Source organism: Fusarium verticillioides, chromosome 2, assembly GCF_000149555.1.
Source record: "Fusarium verticillioides 7600 chromosome 2, whole genome shotgun sequence".
Classification (NCBI taxonomy): Eukaryota; Fungi; Ascomycota; class Sordariomycetes; order Hypocreales; family Nectriaceae; genus Fusarium; species Fusarium verticillioides.
Genome location: NC_031676.1, coordinates 4,371,201 through 4,393,098, shown reverse-complemented (window position 1 = coordinate 4,393,098; position 21,898 = coordinate 4,371,201). Strand labels below are relative to the sequence as shown.

At 49.7% G+C, this 21,898-nt stretch overlaps 11 protein-coding genes across 13 annotated transcripts; 5 read left to right on the top strand and 6 right to left on the bottom strand.

Annotated features, from left to right (window-relative positions):
- Positions 1-741: 741 nt before the first annotated feature.
- Positions 742-2,349, top strand: FVEG_03540 (hypothetical protein; the record flags this gene model as incomplete). Its single annotated transcript, XM_018891142.1, has 4 exons — positions 742-919; positions 969-1,216; positions 1,269-2,116; positions 2,163-2,349. The coding sequence occupies 4 exons, from the start codon at positions 742-744 to the stop codon at positions 2,347-2,349; spliced, it is 1,461 nt and encodes a 486-aa protein (XP_018747606.1).
- A 450-nt stretch (positions 2,350-2,799) lies between these two features.
- Positions 2,800-3,732, bottom strand: FVEG_15289 (hypothetical protein; the record flags this gene model as incomplete). The annotated part of the gene is made up of 3 exons (XM_018904413.1): positions 2,800-3,071; positions 3,127-3,209; positions 3,272-3,732. 3 exons carry the CDS (start codon positions 3,730-3,732, stop codon positions 2,800-2,802), a joined length of 816 nt encoding a protein of 271 aa, XP_018747607.1.
- Positions 3,733-4,658: 926 nt separating this feature from the next.
- FVEG_03541 (hypothetical protein) lies at positions 4,659-5,739 on the bottom strand (the record flags this gene model as incomplete). Its single annotated transcript, XM_018891143.1, has 1 exon — positions 4,659-5,739. The coding sequence occupies exon 1, from the start codon at positions 5,724-5,726 to the stop codon at positions 4,659-4,661; it is 1,068 nt and encodes a 355-aa protein (XP_018747608.1). The 5' UTR covers positions 5,727-5,739.
- A 59-nt stretch (positions 5,740-5,798) lies between these two features.
- FVEG_03542 (hypothetical protein) lies at positions 5,799-7,051 on the bottom strand. Its single transcript, XM_018891144.1, has 2 exons — positions 6,485-7,051; positions 5,799-6,437 (listed from the first exon to the last, which is right to left on the bottom strand). Exons 1-2 carry the CDS (start codon positions 6,890-6,892, stop codon positions 6,093-6,095), a joined length of 753 nt encoding a protein of 250 aa, XP_018747609.1. The 5' UTR covers positions 6,893-7,051; the 3' UTR covers positions 5,799-6,092.
- A 764-nt stretch (positions 7,052-7,815) lies between these two features.
- FVEG_03543 (aspartyl-tRNA synthetase) lies at positions 7,816-8,435 on the top strand. Its single transcript, XM_018891145.1, has 2 exons — positions 7,816-7,867; positions 7,938-8,435. Exon 2 carries the CDS (start codon positions 7,942-7,944, stop codon positions 8,359-8,361), a length of 420 nt encoding a protein of 139 aa, XP_018747610.1. The 5' UTR covers positions 7,816-7,867; positions 7,938-7,941; the 3' UTR covers positions 8,362-8,435.
- Positions 8,436-9,390: 955 nt separating this feature from the next.
- FVEG_03544 (hypothetical protein) lies at positions 9,391-10,826 on the top strand. The gene is made up of 5 exons (XM_018891146.1): positions 9,391-9,634; positions 9,685-9,721; positions 9,770-10,214; positions 10,263-10,327; positions 10,375-10,826. The coding sequence occupies exons 1-5, from the start codon at positions 9,467-9,469 to the stop codon at positions 10,731-10,733; spliced, it is 1,074 nt and encodes a 357-aa protein (XP_018747611.1). The 5' UTR covers positions 9,391-9,466; the 3' UTR covers positions 10,734-10,826.
- Positions 10,748-12,494, bottom strand: FVEG_03545 (hypothetical protein; the record flags this gene model as incomplete). Its single annotated transcript, XM_018891147.1, has 1 exon — positions 10,748-12,494. One exon carries the CDS (start codon positions 12,492-12,494, stop codon positions 10,854-10,856), a length of 1,641 nt encoding a protein of 546 aa, XP_018747612.1. The 3' UTR covers positions 10,748-10,853.
- Positions 12,495-13,243: 749 nt separating this feature from the next.
- FVEG_03546 (hypothetical protein) lies at positions 13,244-15,164 on the top strand (the record flags this gene model as incomplete). The annotated part of the gene is made up of 5 exons (XM_018891148.1): positions 13,244-13,879; positions 13,929-14,161; positions 14,243-14,751; positions 14,806-14,864; positions 14,926-15,164. The coding sequence occupies 5 exons, from the start codon at positions 13,244-13,246 to the stop codon at positions 14,974-14,976; spliced, it is 1,488 nt and encodes a 495-aa protein (XP_018747613.1). The 3' UTR covers positions 14,977-15,164.
- A 247-nt stretch (positions 15,165-15,411) lies between these two features.
- Positions 15,412-17,787, top strand: FVEG_03547 (aspartyl-tRNA synthetase). Of its 3 annotated transcripts, none has more exons than XM_018891149.1 (3): positions 15,412-15,623; positions 15,670-16,604; positions 16,649-17,787. In XM_018891149.1, exons 1-3 carry the CDS (start codon positions 15,452-15,454, stop codon positions 17,621-17,623), a joined length of 2,082 nt encoding a protein of 693 aa, XP_018747614.1. In that variant the 5' UTR covers positions 15,412-15,451; the 3' UTR covers positions 17,624-17,787. The 3 variants fall into 3 exon arrangements, with proteins under 3 accessions (XP_018747614.1, XP_018747615.1, XP_018747616.1); XM_018891150.1 differs by having other exon boundaries at positions 15,416-15,623; positions 15,674-16,604; positions 16,649-17,764; XM_018891151.1 differs by having other exon boundaries at positions 15,416-16,604; positions 16,649-17,770.
- Positions 17,788-18,027: 240 nt separating this feature from the next.
- FVEG_03548 (hypothetical protein) lies at positions 18,028-18,501 on the bottom strand (the record flags this gene model as incomplete). Its single annotated transcript, XM_018891152.1, has 1 exon — positions 18,028-18,501. One exon carries the CDS (start codon positions 18,499-18,501, stop codon positions 18,028-18,030), a length of 474 nt encoding a protein of 157 aa, XP_018747617.1.
- Positions 18,502-19,941: 1,440 nt separating this feature from the next.
- FVEG_03549 (hypothetical protein) lies at positions 19,942-21,102 on the bottom strand (the record flags this gene model as incomplete). The annotated part of the gene is made up of 2 exons (XM_018891153.1): positions 19,942-20,061; positions 20,125-21,102. The coding sequence occupies 2 exons, from the start codon at positions 21,100-21,102 to the stop codon at positions 19,942-19,944; spliced, it is 1,098 nt and encodes a 365-aa protein (XP_018747618.1).
- Positions 21,103-21,898: the final 796 nt, after the last annotated feature.

Here is a 21,898-nt window from a genome sequence, read left to right as displayed (position 1 = left end):
TATCGAAATTTTGCTATGGTGAAGTAGTTTTCTCGTTGCAGTTTCAGGAGGAGAAAACGCTTGACTCATATACTTGTTACCAAAGGTCACACGGCCGAACCACTTGCGTTGATAAGACCTATCAGGGAAAGGGGGCCACAGTCGCACAAGTCTCCAACAACACGTCAATCTACACTGCCCTCGTTAACAATGTTATCATACCAGACAGTTCCCAATCTGCCGAGATATCCTGATAAGCCAAGCAATTACCCCAGGTTTTGCGATATCAGTGCATCTCCACTGAATATACCGAATGCGGCAGATTTACGAGAAGAATGATGCATGTCATTGGTCTCGTTGAGGCCAAGGAATCGGCTTGCTAGTGCCAACCTTGATGCTGGGTCCTAGCGGATTGCGGGGGAGATCTAGATTGTCTGGGTTCTCTCGCGAAATTACCGGATGCGGTAATTCGCGTCAGAGATAGCTGATATTGCGATGGGGCGAGATCTTCTTCTCGTGAGGTTCTGGACTAGATAGAGGATCTTCGTTATCTTCTCGAGAAATTACCGTTTGAGGAAATGGGATGGGGACTTGGGGTGAGGATGAGAACACGGACCGAGGATAAAATGAGTAGCCGTCCTCGACGATACTTCTGGTTGATTCTGCCTATCATTCTTGTTTTGTTTGCCAGCGTCTTGGTCAATTGACTCGAGGGACGCGTAATTCAGCCTTTGTTATCAAGCTTGACCAAATACCTTCGCAATGTCTTCTCGAGATGGCTTCTCATGGACTGAGTCCCAAGGACTCAAGGCTGGTGTTCCATGCATTGGAGCTATAAACCCTCCCACCAATCTCTCAGACAAGAACACAAAGTTTGATGTGATTGTTGTTGGTGCGGGTTACTGTGGTCTGACTGCAGCTCGTGATGCAGCTGTTGCTGGTGAGTATCAAGACCTTCAAACTCTTGATACCTTGCTAATAAACGCCAGGCCTCAAAGTCTTGCTCATTGAAGCTCGTGATCGTATTGGAGGCCGGTCATGGAGCTCAAACATCGAGGGCTATCCATATGAAATGGGCGGTACCTGGGTATACTGGGGACAACCCAATGTCTGGCGTGAGATCTCCAGATACGGTATGCAAGATGAACTTGAGATATCATATGATTTCTCAAGAGGCGTCAACAAGTATCTTCTTGTGACACCTGAGGGAACTCAAAAGTTCACTCACGAGGAAGAGGTAAGTCTTAGTGTGTGTATAATCAGTCAAGAATCAAGACTAACAAACCCAGGATCAACTCATGCAAAGTGGTCTTGAGAAGCTCGTCAACATCGACGGTCAAGCCGGTCGAGACGCATTAGTCTTCCCCCACAGCGCAAATCTCGGCCCAACAGCCGCCAAATACGACCGCATGTCCATTGCAGACCGCCTGGCGGAGATCCAAAACGATCTCACCCCCAACGAGCGCATATGCCTAGAAGCCTTCGTTCTTCTCTGCAGCGGCGGCACCCTTGAGACCACCAGCTTCTACGAGTTCTTGCACTGGTGGGCTCTCAGCGGCTACACATACCAAGGCTGCATTGAATATCTCGTCAAGTACAAGTTCAAGGGCGGCCAGTCAAGCTTCTCTATTCGTTTCTTCAAGGAGGCTTTGGCGAGTGGAAACTTGACGTACTCTTTTAGCACGCCTGTCGCTTCTGTGAAGAGCGGCCCTGCAGGCGTTGAGGTCACTGCAAGAAGTGGCCAGAAGTTCAGAGCGTTGAAGATGATTAGTGCTATGCCGCTAAACATTCTTAACGATGTGCATTTCGATCCTCCTCTGATGCCTGGGAAGAAGGCAGCGGCGGATATTGGCCATGTCAACCAGTGCACCAAGGTTCATGCTGAGGTCTCTGATCGAGATCTTCGCTCGATGACCAGTATCAGCTATCCTGACAACAAGCTCTCATACGGCTTTGGAGATGGTACTACCCCGGCTGGTAACACTCACATCGTTGCATTTGGCGGTCAGCATAACCACTTCCATCCTGAGGAAGACATCGAAAAGACCAAGGCTGCTTTCCAGGGCTTTGCTCCAATGGATATTAAGCGCTTGGTCTTTCACAACTGGTCTAAGGATGAGTTTGCAAAGGGAGCTTGGTAAGTAAATCCCGTTCCTCTGATATGACAAAGCTAATAGTTATAGGTTCTTCTCTCGACCTGGTCTGCTGACCGATCATCTTGGCGACATGCGAGCCACGCAGGGCAACATCATCTTTGCCTGCTCTGATTGGGCTCTTGGATGGCGTAGCTTTATTGATGGAGCCATCGAAGAAGGAACACGAGCTGCTATGGCCGTGCGTTCGAGCCTTTCCGAGCGAAGCCATCTGTAGTCAGAACCAAGGAGCATCATGGTTCGTGTAGACTGTGTGTAAAAGTTGAGGCGCGCATTTTTCTGTTCATCAAATTGTTAGATGCATTGTACATACATTGTCGTTTATCTGAGTATTAGAGTATTCTCTGAGGAGACTTAGGCTAGCTTTAAATTATACAGCCTGGTAGCTAGTGGTCATCTAGAACTGAACATCTTAGGTTCCAGTAGTTGCTCTAGTTTAATCTCAAGTTCTCTCTGCCGATTTAAGCTCTAAGCTATACGTCTCTACTGTAACAATACATCGAGATAAAAACTGAGACATTACACGATAATGACCAACTAATTGTTATAGTGTAAAGCAGATAAGAGGAAAATCTAGACGATGACTCTTTCGCCGGCCTTAGATCAGATAAGCTGGTGCCTTCAACCTTTTGGCAAAGAAAGGTTAGCCCAACACCACCCCTGGTAGTTAATCAACTTGACCCATTTGAGCAACTTCATCGGCTGAGAGGAGCTCCCCGTAGACATCGTATACCACCATTTGCCCATTTCCGGCCTTCTCATCCTCCTCCTTCCAGGCTTTTTTTCGCTTATCTCTCCAGCTTTGTATCTCATGCTTCCTATCTCTCGACATCCTCGGTCCGGGCAAGAGATCTTCTATATCAAAACCTGCCACTTGGAAGGGTTTAGCACCAAGCCGACCGAAATAGACATTCAAGTCTACCACGCTAGCAGTGTAATCTGGTAAGTGTTAGCTTCGCACCGTTTATTCGGGTGGTAGGGCGGGTGGGCTTACTATCAGGCAGCCTGTTCCCCGCAAAGTTGGGCGTGAACAAGAACACCAATAGCTCAGGACTAAAATCGTCTTTGTGTGGAAGTCTTATGATGTCGTCATGGCGCTTCAAAGTGTGCCTGATCTCTTCGCGGAGATAGGTTTCCACGAATCGGTGGTGCCCCAGCCTAGATAGGAGAAGCTTAGTGCATCCTTCTGACGGGCGGTAGCATGGCGTCGGACAAAGCTCCAGAATCTCGGTGCTCTATTGACAAGATCTTGAATCTGTGCGAGGTTCTTTTCCCAGTTTTCAAACTTGAGCCGGAACAATGTAGTGTGGCCTCCATGAATATAGTGTTCCAGAAGTCTGACCACTGGATATATGTTTCGGCGCCTTTGCAAGCGACGTCGTATCCTCGCAACCATCAAAGCCAAAGGGATGAGCTCGTCATTATAGAATATCTCTCGGATGTAGGAAATATTGTGTCCGAGGAGCTTGTCTCGGTTTGCTTGGTAGCAAGCTCGTACTGACGGAGAAGCCCCGACGAGAGATGCTGCATCGCTCAGTGAGTCGAGTTGCTCAAATATGTGGAATTTGATCTCCGCTGGAAGCTCCTCAAAGCAATCCATTCTCTCTAATTGGGGCCCAGTGTCCTTTTGAAGGCAGAAGACCAGAAAGCTAAAAGCCAAGGACGTGGCGGTATCAAGAAGAAAGAGGGTGGAATCGCTCGAGGTGCGAATATTTTTATAAATATAGGTGATGAACGGGGTTTGTTGAAGATTGAATAATGGCCTTGCAGTCTTGCTCGTAGTCTGAGGTTTGCTCAGCAGGACTTGAGTAATTGTGCCTGAGATAAATAAATTGCAGGATGTGTCAAAGCAGGGAGAACAGTTTCTTTTATAGAAGAATTTACAATATGGTTTGCCAAGCAGAAGTTAAACTGACGATACCTGCTAACAGAAAGTCAATATGCCATAGACCTTTGCGATTAGGGTACCCCGTTTGGCCACAAAGTATAATTGATAAAGACGTCTGGTCGACAGTTCTACGACTCAGTATTCGAATCAGCATGCTTGCACTCTTATCTATTAAGTTCTTACAGCCACGGTTGCGAATCTGTTTAATTTTCAGTATGTAATTGCACGATTCTAGGCTCAGCTTAATATTTCAGTCTTCTTTAGTTTGTGCAAAGGCTGCCAATAATTCATCAAAATGACTCAAGATGACAGACAAAAATTAAGGCCTTTCTTTTTATACATCAACTCTCGAGCTGCATAAGTGCATAAACTTGGATAATTTGTAAGTCTCTGATTTACTGTAAAGATTTAGTGGCTTAAAGAAAGTTTCTTCCTCCCGATGCTTTTTTCTTATGTATTTCGGATCAACCAATATTCGAGACTTCGCCTTGCTAACTTTCTTCCAGCCACACTCCCAAAATGATCTTGTGAGTGATGTTTATTATTATTGTGGACTAGTTATATCATGTAAACTGAGGGGAAACCTGACCTTCTATGCTTCAGGATCTCTCTAGCTCTAACCTCACCTAGCGCTACTGTCAGCTTAAAGTGAGAGAGCTGTATATGCTTTCTCGTTTGGTAGCAGATCGAGTAGACATCCTCATTCCGGCCTTCGCTTGCGACTGCAATTTCTCCGTGGTGGTTTTAAAAAACATATCGAGGATACATGCTTTCCGTGCACTGTCTCCAAGTTGTTTCAAGTAGAAGACAAGAGGAAAACCCTGAAGACAGACGTGGTCCAGAAACAGCTTGGTATCGTACTTTTGTCTTGATTTAAACCGGCATTCTCGCAGTCGCTGCATGACGAATTCCGGAGTCCCCCCTTGGCGTATGATGTCGTCCACTTGGTTACGCTCATCCCGTACATAGTTGATTTGCCAGTCGACGGACCATAGGATTCCATGGAGTATATCTTTAATCAAACATAGCATGTTGAGGCGTCCCATGCGGCGACCGTTGGTTGGTAGTGGCATGAGCTTGTAGAGATGAGATTCGAGTTCCTTGACGTGTTCGTTTTCCGCAAAGAGCTTATCTTCCCCGTGATATCCTATTTGGCAATAAAGGTCGTAACGGAGGAAGTGATTGATGACAGTGCTCCGATATGAAGATGGAGGATCATAGTTTCGCCGCGGTGTCATTATCCGCCAATAATACATTTTCCAGATGTAGTCACTAAATTCATGCCAGATTTCGTCAAACTCCCGGTTCATGCTGATTAGGGCTGTAATGCAGCCCAGGTCTTCTTTCCATCTCTCTTCAGGCACTGAGTTTTCGAAGTGACTGAAAGCGTCGAGGTAAGGTCTGATGCGTTGCTCGATCTGGAGGGACGTCAACCCCCGAGTCTGGGCACGTACCTTTCTAACTTGCAGGAGAATCACTGCTAACGGCACAATTGCTTCGTCTCCAAAGATCCTGTATACGTCTTGGATATATGGCCGTACAATAGAAGCGCGCTGGTTGGCGAAGAAATAGCGTCTCGCGATTGGGGAAGCCGAGATGAAAGATCGAATGTCCCGAAGCAAGTCTTGCTTTGCCTGAATCTTGAGATTTTTCACGATGTTGATATGAATCTCTGGCGGGAGCCAGTTGAAGATGTCAGAAGGCATGTTTGAACAGAAGATAGGTTTTCCACGGGATGAGTGAGGGGTGAGAGGGGGCATTGCGGCTTTATAGCTGGACAAGAAATCAAGGTTCTCCATGATATCATTATAGGTGAAGACAAAGCGCCGATAAGATCTTTCGAACAAGGTTTTGGCTTGTGATTAGATCACGAGACGAGAGAAAGTGAAAGCCGGGGAACGTGATGGCTGCCTGGACTCGGTGCCTAAACACTCAAAACTCTATACAAAGTTCAGTTCTCACGTGCGGCCAGTTGTTTCCCTGCTCACGATTCGCAAAGCATTTTATTTTCCCAACAAATCATAATTTTCATTCGCTAACATTGAATTTACACCACAAGAGCCTCAGCACATCTAGCTTGAGCTCTTGGCCAAGCCATCCTGAGCAGCCTTCTCCAGTCCCTCAACCGTCTCCTTAGGCAGCGACAAGAACGGCGAGTGAGAGCTCTTGATATGGAAGCTTCCAGTGTCAGGACCCAACGTAGCAGCCAGGTTCTCCTGGATAGCCAGAGGAATAGCGCGGTCTTCATCGCAGAAAATGAAGAAGCAAGGGACGTCGTGCCACGGCTCATATTCGACATTATCGGTGTACACGCGGCGAGATTGATGCTTCAACGCAGCAATGGCCTTGGCCTGAGTCTCAGATTCAACATCGTGGTAGAATACGTTCTCGGGTGTGTCAGCGTAAACATAGTCTCCCTATTCCTCGTCAGAAAATCATCTTGATGAGCGATAAACAAACTTACCTCAACTCGCATCCAAGGAAGATACTCTCCACCAAGAGCCGCAAGAATACTAACTCCCTTGGGCATGACAAACGCACTCAGATAAACAAGCTGGATCACACCACCCGTCTTGCCCTCCTGCACGCGCTGCTTCAAACCCAAGCCCTTGACAGCCTCAGCACCGACAAGCCCGCCGTACGAGTGCACAACAACCATGACCTTCTTGCCCTCCCCAATCAACTTCTCAATAACAGCTCGCACAGCTGCGACATCATCGCTCAAGCCCACGGTAGGAGGCTCAGCGCCGACGGAGGGGTAATCAACAGCCTCAGTGTCCCAGCCCTTGGCGTGGAGGTCTTTGCGGACGACATCGTAGCAATCAGCTGTGTGCCACGCACCAGGCGCGAAGACGATAGTAGGGTTAGACATGATGAGGTTCAAATAGACTGTGAGATAGTACGTGAACTGAAGAATATGGAGGGGAGGAGACGATAGAATAAGTAATGTCTCATGGACCAGTTGAGGGGTCCAGTTTCAGTTGAATCCACTCGATTACAGGGTCCCTCATATCGCGCACAGGGTTCACGCTGCAGAGCGCGAGTCAATTTTGATAAAGCAGTGGATTTGGGCTAGATTTGAATGGGGTTTAGTTGGGATATGGCATGCGTCAAACGCGGCTAACACTTCGCCGATCAGGGTTCTCCTTGTCGAAAATAGCACAGAGTCCAAAGAAGACGATAGAGTTCAGTGTGGACCTTGGTTGGTATGGGCTAGTAAAGTCAAATGCAGTTTGATATGCCAACTTGGATTATCCTTCTTGAGGTATCAGAGCCTCATTGTGATGGGCGTAAGCAGACACGGCATGAATCTCCCACGAGCGGTTTTTCTCGAATTAACGGTAAAGGGTCTGCTGTTAAATGTCAGGGCCATCTCGGTTGCTCTCAGAAGAACGGCCAGTCACCAACGTTTTGACAGAGATTCACACCTCGTCACACTTGGCCTCATCTTCGTTACTTTCAACGCTGAAGTGCCGTGATCCGTCTCGGAAGATTGCATTTCCCTCCTTCTCTCGAGCTTTGGGTTGACTGACCCGGTAGAGATTTATATGTATATATAAGCGATTCAGAAGGACAGACTTGCTCGGCCAGACGGTCATGCTGAAGATATCTTGGCCTGCATATAGTTCTACCCATTGGGGCGACATGCTGCGCTGAGGCTCTGCCCAGCCTATCATCACACATGCTCAGCCATGACAAAGATCAGTAAGCGACGATGTCAGCTTTAGATAATATAAACAGACAATGCTCTCACTCACAATCCAAATATAAATTACTAGCGTTTCTACGAATGTCTAACATCCAAGATCCAGTAAAGATCCACTTCCGTTAGCCTCGTATATCCCTTGTAAGCTCCCCGTCAACGGTTCATCGCCATCTTCCAAACAAGCTAAGCTAGTTTGCCCCCGTCGTACCAGCACAATGGCCAGTCAACAATCCCCCAGCCAATCCAAATCAATCGACGAGTATCGATCGTTATACAAAACATATCTGGAACACTGCAACGCTCATGACTTCGAAGCAATGCGCTCATTCTACGCATCCCCCCTCATCGTCAACGACAAACCCATAACCCCCGCAGAAGCAACATCTTCCTTCCAACCCATGATCGACGCATTTCCAGACTGGCACTGGCACCTGCGAAACCTCACCATCGAAGGCGACTACCTCTCGCTTCTCTTCAAAGTCACGGGCACTCACAAGGGTGACTTTCGAGGATACAAAGCCACCGGCCGCAAGATTGAGACGAGCCAGTTCACGCTGTACCACGTCGTCGATGGGAAATTTGCACAAGTGTGGGACCTGGTTGATTTCGAGACATTGATTTCGCAGATCAAATAAAGGAAATACAATAGCAGATCAATGACATTCTTTTGATTCAGTCTTGGCCGGGAATTTGGTGAATTGAGGTGAACGCCAAACCAGGCTTAGAAAGAACGCCGGAGAATAATCCGAACCTTGCTCCTTGTTCGCCTAACAAGGATTGCGTGTCTTGCGTGTTCCAGTGACGATACCACGCTGCTGGGTATCAAAAGGTGCCGAAATCCCGGGTGAATTGTTTCATTTGGTTCAGACATCAAACTCAACCTGCCGTCCGTCGAGCTCAACCCGCATAATTGTAAAATCAATAATCAAATGTTGTATTGTTATTGATGTGACTGCTCAGAATAAGGTCAAAGAGCTAAAAGGAAACCAGTTAAAACCGTTGATTTCCGAAAGAACAGACTTTGGGCGGCCCAGCCGAGACTGATCAGCACACGGGGCACTGGTTCCGCCCGCCGTCAAAGCACTAGCCAGGGCTCATTAAGTGCATTTTTAAGATGATAAGGCTGTAGACCCTAAGACCTCAACTGTTCTTCATGTACGCGGTGCCGCATTTCAATGGGCCACGTCCCTTGTCTAGTCCAGTCTTCAAAAAAGGTATCGATCCATATTAAAGCCGAGGGTGCAACGCTGAAATACCCGACTCCTCTGACTCGCTGCGTATCTTTTTGCTTATTCTCTTGTTTTTTTTTTTTTTGCTTCTGCGATCTTCATTCTCGCAGGTTTAGATTGGGCAACAATAGGGGGACTCGTCGGGCTTGACTCGACGGAAATTGACATCTGACGACGCTAAATGAGCCTCCAAGTGTCTGACTGGTCGATCCGCAAAGTTAGGGAGTCTTCCCCGGTGGCGCTGGAGAAAAAGCCCACTCGGGGATCAGACCCCTACCTCGCAACGCCCAGCTAGCGTCTCCAGTAGTGTAGTGAGAAATGGACGTGCTAGACGGGAACACTGGTGAAGAAAAGAATATCCGGGGCGGATTCGAGATGCGAAACTAAGTTTAAAGCCCGCTTGGTTCTGGAATGCTTTTCGTACTGTGGTGCCCTCGTTACTTCATCCCTACGACATCCCCCTCATGTGAACTCGGTCTCCCTTCAGCATCATCTTTTTTCTCCTTGCAGTATGGCCTCGTTGTATGGCCGTGATGACAACGCCGATCGGAGCAACGAGCTCAATGCCACAACGACAATTGTCCTCGTGCTGTCCGCTGTCTTTGTCGCTCTGCGCTTCTGGGCGCGATATGTGAGGATTGGATATGGGACTGATGACTGGTTGACGCTGGTAGCCCTGGTGGGTTTTGATCGCATGCCAAGAGTTGTACAATTCTGACAATGAGTTAGATCGTTGTTTTCATCACAGGAGGTCTCAATTATGGCAGTAAGTAATATGATTAGGGTATATATTGTCGTCGCTAATAATTGGTAGTGACTGCGCATGGTCTCGGAAAGCATGCCAAGCGCGTGTCGAAAGAAGATCTAATCATCTTCTTCAAGATCCTCCTCGCCTTCGAATGCATCTACGTCACAGCAGTAATGCTCATCAAACTCGCCCTTCTATCGATGTACCTACGCATCTTCCCATCTCGAAACTTCCGACTAGCCTCGGCCATCATCGCTGCTATTGTAATTGGCTGGTGGATTGCGATTTGCGCCGTGTGCATCTTTCAGTGCCATCCGATCAAAAAGGCTTGGATGCCGTGGCTTGATTATGGGACTTGCATCAACCTCAAGGCGTCGTTTATTGGCAATGCGATCCCGAACATTGCAACGGATATTGCCATTCTGTGTTTGCCGGTCGGGCCAATTTTGAAGTTGCAGGTCAACATGGCGCAGAAATTGTCGCTGCTGGTTATCTTTTTGCTGGGCAGTTTGTAAGTTCTCGTTCAACAGCTTGTGAGTCCTTGGTATTGACAGTCTAGTGTCTTGTTCGCCAGTATTTACCGATTCACGACCATCATGCAATTCGACCCAATTGATACAACATGTAAGAACCCAAGCGACACACTCACAACTCTCAACTGACGTTTATAGGGACCCTCGCTACAGCTTGCACCTGGTGTGTCGTCGAAGTAGCCTGCGGAACTATCGCCCTCTGCCTCCCCACCCTCCGACCACTGATGCTCATGATCTCATCCAAGTTCGAGAGCGTCACATCCAGAAAAGACGCAGTTGCTCGCACCGGAATGCAAACAGAACTCGTCACGATTGGAGGGACAGGTGGAAAGACGGGGCATTTTCATCGAATAGATGATGCATATGAACCCAACTCAAGTCAAAGGGGGCTTGCGACGAGTGATGGAAGCATACCGCATGGTGATCCTAGTGATAGAGGGTCGGGTGACGACGATGTATCGTTACACCATGGGAAGATTGACCTTGGGCCCAGATAATTAATGAATGTACACTCAAATTGAAGTTTTAGCATAGGAAAAGCATAGCGAGCCTGGCATAATACCATTTGGATTGGGTACTCAAGCAACACCACCAATTGAAGCGCGACTAGCACTAACTCAGTAGCCCATTTCAGCCAACATGTCCAGATCCTTCTGCCAGTCATCAGATTTATACGTCTTCCACTCCGACCACTTCTTCCACTGCTCTCCCGCAATCTTATCCGTCTTGTCCTCCTCTTCACCCTCATCCACCGTCAGCTTGCCCTTATCAATCGGCGCGCCCGGCAGACGCACGCCCTGAACCCAGTCAAAGAAGTTATCCGGATCCCAGATCTTCTTGATCTTCCTCAACTCCTCGTAGTTATCGCCAAAGTACGCACGCTCGTGCACCGCCTCAGCCACATCGCGGTCCGGGAAGTTGACAAACGATGCCACGCCCGACACCGACAGCGGGCGCAGCGCCTGCTTCACCTTTGCGATGAAGCCGCGCATGTCTCGCTCCATCCACTTGTCCGTCCACTCAACCGTCACGTACGTGTGGAACACGGCGCTGCGCCAGAAGAAGGCCGTGTCGGTCGGCTTCTTCTCTGCGGCTTTGCCTCCCGAGTGAATCCATGTGACCAGGAAGTTGACGTTCTCCCCGGCGAACTTCTTGCGGAATTCCGCCATGAGCTCTCGGGTCGCTGCTGTGACCTTTTTGAGAACGACGGGGTCCTTGTTTGTGAAGATGAAGGAGCTGTATAGCTCGTACGATGCATTAGAGGGATAGGCTCGCTGCGTCTCTTCGAGCCACTGTCCGACAAGCGTCTCGTACAGGAACCTGGTGGATTTCTCGGGCAGCACGCGACGCTTGAGCTGTGTGCTGAGCTCCGTGTTCTTGATATACTTGTCAATGATGCCGTCGTATTCCTCCTTGCTACCGTCAAACGCGATTGTGAACCGCACACCGCCCTTGTTGGACTGTCGAAGGTCGCAGATCCAAGTGCTGTCGATGGTCAGGTTATTCGGCCAGTCAGTCACATAGAAGTCATCCATGGTCTTCATGACGTCGTCCGTGAACCCGTTCTCGGAGAACCACTGATATCGCCCAGCAGTCACAATACCGCCTTGGCTGTTGAGCTGCTGAACTCTGAGCTTGAAGCTGACCATGACTCCAAAGTTGCCACCGCCGGCACCACGAAGCGCCCAGAAGAGTCTTGCCTCGTCGGATCCGGGAGGATCCCTCTCCGAGACCGTCACGAGGTCACCGTCGGCCGTCACCAGTGTTGCCTCGACAAGAGTATCGGACCCCATTCCAAAGCTTCGAGTGAATGGGCTAAGTCCGCTCCCGAGGATGAAGCCGCCTACACCAACAGTCGGACATCGGCCGCCGTTAACGATGAAGCCATCGTGTCCACCGTCGATAAGTTTCCCGTAGACGTGGCCCCACTGACAGCCGGCGTCGAAAGTGACTGTCTTTGTGTTCATGTCAAGGGCCACCTTCTTCATGCTCCGAAGGTCCAAGGAGATACCTTCCTCGGCGGTGGAATGACCCGCATACGAGTGGCCATTACACTTGATGGTGACCTTGAGCTTTTTCGCCTTGGCTTCTCTGATGACGGCCTGGACGTGGGCAGGAGTCTCTGGACGAGCCACAAATTCCGGTCGTGAGAAACGGAACAAGAGGTTGGACGTGGCTATGGCCTTGTCATATTCGGGCTGTCCACGTTCGAGGATGGGGACTTCCTGTGTTTTGAGAGTCTTGATAGAGGCTTCCATGACTGAGTTTCCCCTTTGCTTTGCAGAGATCAAAAGCGAGATCAAAAGTTTGGAGTTGCTGTAAGTACGAGCGCGTCCAGAGGTCGAAACGGATGTCCGTCACTCGGATACTCGGACCCTATGGATGAACCGCCCTGTGCAGTTAAGACAGAACTCTCAGCCGGCTGACGCGGGGCATGGCGTTCGGGGAGAAGCCCACCCGTGTGTGATATATGCAAGGGAGTCCTTCTTCTGGTAGTGATTGGTGATCGGCGCGGCCCGAGCCAAGCTCAATGTAAATTTTCCGGAACTGATCAGCGCGTCAGCCGTCCCAGTAGGGTGCCCGACGACAGCTGAACCGCTCTTTTGGGTGTATTGCATTGGTCGCTTAACGCTGCGACAGTTGTGGTGACGGTTTTGGCAATCCGACATGGTTTTGGCGTAGCTGAAAGCTGTGTGTGAATGGAGTCTTATCAGTTGCCTGAGCCTAATCTGGTGAAACCTGCATAACAGTCTGAAGGTGGTGTCTAAGCAGCTAGGTTCAGTCTTGCAAGAGCTGGAACTGGAAACGTCATCGCAAATGAGACGCAAACTACCTGAAGAGCTGATGAGACATTGGCAAATGCTATAAGAGGGGTTCTCAAGCCGGGAGTGTCGAGACCAATTGTTGAGAGAAGGTCGCAAGACAATCGCTCAGGGTCATCTAGGTTCTTGGCTTCATCTTCTTCCCTAACTCTGTTGCACAGGTTCTTCTTCTTGCAGTCGCAGTCATGTCCATCTTCCAGGACGCCCGCAATGGGACCCTTTCCAAATACAAAATCGACACTTATCTCAAAAATGACCCCAACATCCTTGAGTCCATAGACCCCTCCACCGGCCTGACGCCTCTTGGTACTGCTGTCGTCGCTGGTATTCCCAACGTTGTGGAAACCCTCCTCAAGAAGGGCGCCAAGGCAGACGCACCATCCAGAGATGGAGAGACTCCCCTACTCCTCGCCACTTGGATGACGACCAAGGAGCGCCCCAAGATTGTCCAGCTACTTCTCGCCTCCACTCCAGCCGGTTCAGTTGACAGCACTACCGACGCCGCTGGGAACAAGACACCTCTCATGTTTGCCATTCAGAAGCGCGACATCCAGTCCATCCGGAACCTGCGCCGTGCCGGTGCTTCTCTGACCGTCAAGAATGCCGCTGGCACCACGGCTCGAGAGGACGCCGTCGCTACCAAAGACATGGCCGTCGTTCGTGCGCTCGACCCCGACAAGGAGCGTGGCCTTTCTGGAATGGTCACTGACATGGTCCTCGCTTTCCTGCTCTACATTGTGGCCTGGGTGAATGGTGCTCTTGAGGACGCAGTCCGTCGCGCATCCGGCCTAAGCGGCCAAGACGATCCTCAGATTGATGGTGTAAGTAACAAACTGGCATGAAGTTACAGATGATAACAAAGCTTTACAGAGAGTGAACAAAGGCCTCACCCCAAATAAGAACCAGTTCCAGAAAAATGTCGACAAGTATGTCAACGAGAATCCAGTCCTCAAGAATTTCTTCAAAGACCGTCCCGACTTCATCCAGCAAGTTGCCAAAAAGGCGGCGAATCTGGAGAAGGAAGATGAACCTCTTGGCGACAAAGATACTCTTCCAAAGACCATCAAGGTGTCGCTGCACCAGCAGGTGATTTACTGCGGCAAGTCCTCCCAGACCCAAGCTATTGAGCTGTTCAACACTCATCTCGTGAAACTCAGCTGACCGTGACATGAAACAGACGACAGCAGCTCCATGAAGCGCGAAGGTCGCTGGGCAAACCAAAAGGCCCTCATCGGACGCATTGCCAAAATCACCACCAAGATCCTCCCCGACGGCGAAGGTGTTGCTTTGCGTTTCATCAACCAGGATATTGACAACTCGTCCAACCTTAGTTTCGACCAAATCAGCAGCATAATCCAGCCTATGAGCTGGCAGCCTGATGGTGATACGGATATCGGCACCAACCTGAAGCGCAAGATCCTCGAGCCGCTCGTGTACGCCAAGATCGCCAACAAGACTTTTGACCGACCTCTCCTCGTGTCTATCAGCACTGATGGTATGCCCGAGCCGGAGAATAAGCAGGAGCTTGCCAATGCCATTGTAGAATGTGGTGACAAGCTGGAGGCTGCTAACTTGCCCCGTGGAAGTGTGAAATTCATGATTGGTCAGGTCGGAACAGCCAGCTCTGCCGAGCAGTTCCTCGACAGTCTTCGAGAGAACCAGTCCATCAAGAATGTGACTTTCGTGACTTCAGGTAAAATCTCCCTTCTCCTTTGGTGGTTGCGACATCTATACTGACCTGTAGTAGAGAAACTAGACGAGAAATTCTCCGAGTTCAACGAGAACGAGGGCAAGCTCGATCGCTGGGTAAGTGTCCGCCAGTTAGACTACAGAAGTCTCTGTCAATCGGACTAACGCGCTCTCTTAGTTGATTGAGACTCTCTTTACGCCCCTTGCGGATGCCGACACTGGCAAGTAATTACGTTATGATCACGGTGAGGAGAGGCGCTTGGATTTGCAGTGTCTTTTGAAGCTCTTTCAGACCCTACAAACTGATTTAGCCGAGACTTGAGAAGGGCTTGGACGACTCGGGTTAGGTAATGATATTGATAGCTATGCCAAGCGTCTTGCCTGGTGTTATTATAGATACGATACAAAATATGTGACTAGTTTTGCTTTGGTTCTCGTCTCCCTCAGTGCCATGTTGGAACGAGACTGTCACACGTTGTCGCTGCATGAAATGAGAGTGTTCGCAGTGCAGTCTGAGGTAGACTCGGGCCGGGCCGTTAGACCAGTGTAAGCGTGCCCGTTGTTGTCTGCAATGCTGAACGCAGCCGATGTGGGTCCTCTTATCGATAAGCCCCTCTCACCGAAGCTCACCACGAAATTCGAAGTCGATCGACCCACCATCCTCCTCCAAATAATCCAATGCCTCAATTGACGCAACAATAGCCATGGCGCTCCCTCTCTCTCGCTGTCGCGCCTCCTTGCGCCTCAGTACATGCACCCGATCCTTAATCCCCTTGCGCACCCGCCAATTCCTCCCCCGAAGCTTCAGCCACTCCTCCTTCGCCTACTCGAAAACCCAGCCCACCAAAGACGACGTCCTCAACCTCTGGGATCAGTGTACGACGACTTCAATGCCCGCTAGGTCGGTGCTAACGTGCGCCAGATAGCAATGCGGGAATACCGACTACCCCTGGTGTCAATGGCCAGTATGCGGGGTTCATGAATAAGAGGAGAAACATGTCTTCGAAGCTCTCGTTCGCAGATCTCGTTCTACCATCTGGCGAGGTCATTCAGCTATGCGCCGACTCCACGAAATATCCTGAAGCATCCGCGCTCTTTCGAAGTATTCGCGCAACAAGCCCCGTTGTCGTTAGCACCGAAAGCGAAGCGAGCCCAAGCCCAGACACCGAGAAGCAACCCTCCAAGCGAACCTTTTACGTCAAAAACATCCGACCATTGAACGACGTACAGCAAAACCTCATTGTAACACCCGATGTCATATTCCCCGACACCAAGCGCCACTACCAACTCCGCCATCACCCAGAGCTCCTCGCAAGACTTCAATTCCGATCATGGCTCAAAGGACAATTGACAGCCGGTCTCCAAGAAAAAGGCTTCACAGACATCGAAACTCCAACACTATTCAAGTCAACACCCGAAGGCGCACGAGAATTCCTCGTACCAACCCGCCGACCCGGTTTCGCATACGCTCTCACACAAAGTCCCCAGCAGTACAAGCAGGTCCTCATGGCGAGCGGTGTTTCGCGATACATGCAGTGGGCGCGCTGCTATCGTGATGAGGATGCTCGTACGGACCGGCAGCCTGAGTTCACACAGCTTGATATGGAGTGGGCGTTTGCGAATGCGGAGGTGGTGAGGAGGGATGTTACGGATATTGTGTTGCGGTCGCTGGAGGCTTTGAGGCCGGCGCATAGCTACAAGGACATTCGGGGAAGTCGTGTGCCTGTGATTGCAGACATTCCCGAAGGTTCTCGTCCTGCTGATGAGCCGGTCCAGCACAAGGTTACGACACTTACGTTCCAAGAGTGCATTTCCATGTACGGAACCGACAAGCCAGACTTGCGGCTCCCAGGAAGAGTACGTCGCATCGTCCCTTGTCAATCTACCACTAACACTTCCAGATCCACGCGATACCGAACGAAATGTGCGAACAGTTCGCCAGCATGATGACATACCTCAAAGACCCCCTCATCGAAGCCTTTCACATCCCCGTAAAAGACCTCGAAGACGACATCCCAAGACCAAAACGCTTCACCGAAGAGTTCATCGAATCATTACCAAAACACCTTCGCGAGAACAAAGACGGCATGCCAGTGATCCTAGTCTGCGACTCCCGACAACCCCGCGGCGGCTTCTCTTCCCTCGGTGTAGAATGCGATGAAATCGTCAACATTGCAACAGGCGGAAAGGGCGTTCTCGAGGGTGACATTCTCGTCTTCCAAGCCCGCGAGAAGCCAGAAGGTCAATACTACCGCGCCTCCACAGCAATCGGCGAAATCCGCAACGAGCTGTACAAGAAACTTCTCGCCAACGGTCTAGTAGAAGACCTCCCCGCGCCCGGTACTCCTGATTCAATGCAATTCGTCTGGGTAACCGACTTTCCCATGTTCAAACCCACCGGCGAGGACAACGACCCAGGCCAAGAAGGCGCCGCCGGCATCGCAGCAGCCCACCACCCCTTCACAGCCCCCAAATCCAAGCACGATCTCGAACTCCTCTTCACAGACCCGCTACAAGCCAAGAGCGCAGCATACGACCTCGTCCTCAACGGCGTAGAAGTCGGCGGCGGCAGCGAGCGTATCCACATACCCGCTGTGCAAGAGTTTATCATGCGAGATATCCTCAAGATGAAGGATAGCAGGATTGCAGACTTTGCACATTTGTTTGATGCGCTGAAGGCAGGGTGTCCGCCGCATGCGGGGTTTGCGCTGGGGTTTGATCGGTTGGTTGCGCTGTTGACGGATACGACTACTGTGAGGGACGTTATTGCGTTTCCGAAGACGATGAAGGGTGAGGATCCGTTTGTCAAGGCGCCGACGAGGGTTACGGCGGAGCAGCTTGCGCCGTATGGGTTGCAGTTGAAGGGGAAGCAGTGATGAATATGTGGATGCTGTATAAAAGTGATGATGGATAGAATCGCGACTCATTGTTTGGATACTGGGTATAGAAGTGTATATTATTGTAGATGAGTATGTATCATAAAACAAATGCATCAGGACACAGGCATGCTTTCCGAACTGGACAAGTATATTCACATTCATCATGTCAAAGCAATTGAAGGTTTGTATGCGTTGAATTGTTTTAAGTAGGTCTTTGTCGCTCTCATAATTCAGCGTCAATCCATTCCCATTTCCCAACCGAGCCATTCCCGACCACACATTCTAGATGTTGCCGTTCTCTATGCTCTAGTGTTCCGTAAACGCCGGTTCAATTTAAAGTCCATGCCGCGTAAGGTATCAAGGTGTCGCAAGTAAAACAAGTCATTAAGGCTTGAAAGCGCTTAAGCCATGAAGGCAAAGACAGCAGCACCAACAGCCGCCATAAACGCAACAACACCAGCCTGTCCACCCCCAACGGTAGCAGCACCATTATCGTTATTCGCAGCCGCACTAGCACTAGCACTAGCCTCATCGATAGCCGTGCGAACCTTTGAGCTCACACCATCGAAAGCGGTGCTGGCGCGCGAGGCAATCTCGGAGCCCTTGTCGCGAGCCTCAGAGGCCTGGCCCTCAACCCAGGTTTTGGCGTCGCCGCCCTTGTCGGAGGCCCATTGCTCGGCTTCGGAGTAGTGGCTCTTGACCCAGTCGTCGACGTCCTGGCCGGCGGCGGAGGCCTTGCCCTCGGCCCAGGACTTGACGTCGTCGGGGATGATGTCGCGGGGGAGGACGGCGGGTTGGGTGATGTGTGGTTGGGGGGCTGCGTTGCCGGCGACGAGGGTTGCGGCTGTGAGGAGGGCGACTTGTGTGTAGAGCATTTTGAGTGTTGTTGTTGTGTGTAGGTGTAGGTAGTTATGTGATGAAGATGTTGTAGTTGTGAGATGATTGAGAGTTGAAAGAACAGATGTAGATGTTTAGGTGAATGACTGAGAATGATGGAAGAGAGAAATGAGTGCAGGACCTCTCCTTGATATAGCTCTCAGATCCCCTGCCTCCCTCAGCTTGATTGCTTGACTTGTCTCCTGTCATTTCAGGCCCTGCATGAAGAATCATAGCGCACTGCGTCATGTCCCACTCACACCGCCCAACCACAACCCGCTATTCAGTTCATCCCTGTGCCGATCTTAGACCGTTCCAAGGTCTGCGCCATCTTTACATGTCATCACCAGCCGCAATTCTATCATCGAACCTCTCAGGTGTGACCCTCAGCTCCACTCCCTCTGTTTCACTGACTCTCTTGTGGCGATGCCATTCCGCGCTGTACCTGGGACTTAAACTTGTTTCAGTATCGTGTGCTGCTATTTTGGAATACATGTATAGAACAGGTTGGCAGCCACGCGGCAAGTGTCGTGTGCTCAGCCAAGCCTCATTCCGATCTGCTGTTGCTCTGGAGTGTATCCGTACGGTCGGTGATTTTATTGGCGTTGGTGCTTATTTAGATGTTTAATCTTAAACGCGATTTACCCCGGCCTTCGCTAAGTTTCTTGTAGATAAACTTAAATTACCTACCGACCGGGGCCCGAGGCCTCCCGCGGGACCCAGCGGTAGTTGATCATCACAGAACTTGACTGTTTGCATCACTCATGACGATAAAAAAGAGGCAAAATTGCCATATTGATCGCTTGTGTCGGGAATTTCGGCGGATTTGCGCCGCGTATTTGTATAGCACTGCCATGGTGTTACGTCGCTCAAAGATCACACCGCCGTTGGTGCCGTAGAGTTGGGGAAGAACGCTCACAGGCTATGAAATGAGAAGCCTTCAATTGTAAATGATCTCATTCCCATAAATGATGACGCTGTAAGAGAAAGAGACGAATGAATCGGTGTCCGTCGCCAGTCGTTTATAAAGCGTTAGATAAATTCCCAACAACAGGAAGACTGCATCACCATCTATCTATTCTGGCGCATCCCAACCCGCTTCAGCAGCTGTACTGCTACACCAAACCATTTTACGCGTAAAACATTTCCGCTTAAAAGAAAACCTTGCGCTATAAAATATAAAAACCGTGGGTATCCTCCTCACTTCGTTAACCATTCGCCATCCTAAGCTGTCAATCGCACGCTACCCTGAACCTATCCATTGGCGTCTGGGCTGGGTTGGAACCAGGGATGTTTGGCCTCGACATGTCGGTTCTTGTTGTACTTCCTTGAAAATAATTGGCCGCATACCTCACATGAGATTTCACTGGTCAAGGGATTGTTTAGTGAGCATGGCGATCACAAAAAATAAATAAGACAGTCAACTTACCGACCCTGGATCAACCGCGGTCCCAGTCCCCTCCGTTGGCCCCCTCCACGTGGAGGGGTCGGAGGTCTCGAACCAGTGGCTGTTGCTTCACAGACTGACTGACAAAACGTAGCAAAAGCTTCGTCTTCGACTATAACTTTCTTAGAACTTGTTAGCTCAATTGTACTCCCCTCGCAATTGTTAAATGACATACCCGTCCAACGCACAGCATGTACTTCCGTAGCTCGTCTGGGTTCTGCAGGTACCCAAGCGCCACGAACCTCTCAACGACGGACAGAATCCCACCCGTAGACGTATTTTGGCAAGCATCATCATATTTTAGACGCTGCACACAAGCGTTGACCACATTTTTAGCCTCGGACCCTCTTTGAGTGAAGTCGATACAAGAGTACAAGTCCTTAGCTGTTACCCCACGGCCCGAGAAAACGTGGAGCACATCCCCACATTCTGTCAAGAAGCGGATGAGGTTAGACATGATCGCTGACCCTTGTAAGTTCTCGAGAGTACTTGAAGTTCGCTGTAAGTTCTCAACGCCAATTGTAACTGCCGAATCGTACGCATCAAGCCCCCAAGGCACATTAGATGAACCGTTGAATAGCCATTGTTCTTGCATAAAGTCGAATCCAAGTGCTGAGCTTTGACTGGCTGCGGTTGATTGGGTAAAAGCCCCCGATCCGATGCTTAGCGGCATCTGGTGATTGAGGGTACCATCAATTGAGACTGGGGATACTTGCGGCCAAACAATGCTAGCTAAATTGCTAAAAATCTGACGCTCTTCGGGATCGCGAATCGCATTTCGCCATAATTCAACATCCCGAAAATTATTGTGGTTTCGCAAGCAGCATGACACGATGTAGGATAAACTACAGAGCGAGAAGATGGCATTTAAGGCATCGGACTTTGCGCCAACCAAGACATTGCGAAAAGTGAAGATAGCTATCTCGTAGAATTGTGTAGATGAGCTAAAGGAATTGATGAGGGCAGCGAGGCTGGGTATTGTTTGGGTAGATGCAATTTGTCGAAGGCGCTCCCAGTAGCGCTCGATTTGATGACAAAGATCGCCGTGTAAAGTGACTGACGTCCCGGAGCCTGACTTGTCAAGGTAGATGAGGCATGCGAGCAATCCGTCGATTGCCGAGATGGCGCCCTGAAAAGGGTTGTTTTCTTCCATGAGGAAAATTGAGTCAAAAGAGTTTGGAACCTAGAGACTTAAATTTAAAAAGAAAGAGAAGCCTAGATAAGTTTACTATGGTGCTGTTTATATATTTAGTGAAGTGAAGACCGACGTCCTCTTTTTTGGGAGCAAGAGAAAATGCCATTCAAGGCGGAGCAGAGGGGCGCGTGTACGCTAAAGGCCTTGATCCAATCGATACGAATGGCGCTGCGGGGTAACTACACACGCTTATTATTTCAAAATACATTGAAACGCTGTCGCTGTTTAAGTCCAATATCTTTCAAGGTAGTGGAGCCCCCCAACTTCCATCACGCTGCCATCGGGTTCCCATTTGGAACCCAGTACGGATAAGAACAAGTATTTCTATGGGGCCTGCCCTAGTATTGATTGGCTACTGATCAATACGCTACAGATACTAATCTTTGAGTGAGAAAACCGTCAAATTAGAAGTCCTGATCTGTAAATTGCATTATCAAAGGTACTTATATCTTTTACTAGTTTATATATAAGATTAAGTACCTTTAGTATTGGCTATTTAATTGGGTATATCCCTGTAAGAAACCAATGTGGTGCTTCTTGGGTTCCGAAGATTTATTTCGATTGAAAAGATCTGAAGTCGACAAATTGAGGCGGGAAAATCAGTGGGGAAAAGATGTCGATGTGCCGTCCAGTCTATCAATGAGGGCCTGCAACTTGTCCCTGATCTCTGCAAGGGTATGGGTCCCTAGTCCGTACTGAGCACGAGCTACAGTTTCCCCCAGAGAAATTCATCAATAAAAGATAGCCGTTGAAC

Excerpts from the sequence above, each read along its gene's own strand:
- FVEG_03542 (XM_018891144.1), bottom strand. The coding sequence starts at position 6,892 with ATGTCTAACCCTACTATCGTCTTCGCGCCTGGTGCGTGGCACACAGCT. Across the intron at positions 6,438-6,484 it reads TTCCTTGGATGCGAGTTGAG|GGAGACTATGTTTACGCTGA; the intron begins GTAAGTTTGTTT and ends GACGAGGAATAG.
- FVEG_03543 (XM_018891145.1), top strand. The coding sequence starts at position 7,942 with ATGGCCAGTCAACAATCCCCCAGCCAATCCAAATCAATCGACGAGTAT.
- FVEG_03544 (XM_018891146.1), top strand. The coding sequence starts at position 9,467 with ATGGCCTCGTTGTATGGCCGTGATGACAACGCCGATCGGAGCAACGAG. Across the intron at positions 9,722-9,769 it reads AGGAGGTCTCAATTATGGCA|TGACTGCGCATGGTCTCGGA; the intron begins GTAAGTAATATG and ends AATAATTGGTAG. Across the intron at positions 10,215-10,262 it reads ATCTTTTTGCTGGGCAGTTT|TGTCTTGTTCGCCAGTATTT; the intron begins GTAAGTTCTCGT and ends TTGACAGTCTAG.
- FVEG_03547 (XM_018891149.1), top strand. The coding sequence starts at position 15,452 with ATGGCGCTCCCTCTCTCTCGCTGTCGCGCCTCCTTGCGCCTCAGTACA. Across the intron at positions 15,624-15,669 it reads CCTCAACCTCTGGGATCAGT|ATAGCAATGCGGGAATACCG; the intron begins GTACGACGACTT and ends AACGTGCGCCAG. Across the intron at positions 16,605-16,648 it reads ACTTGCGGCTCCCAGGAAGA|ATCCACGCGATACCGAACGA; the intron begins GTACGTCGCATC and ends TAACACTTCCAG.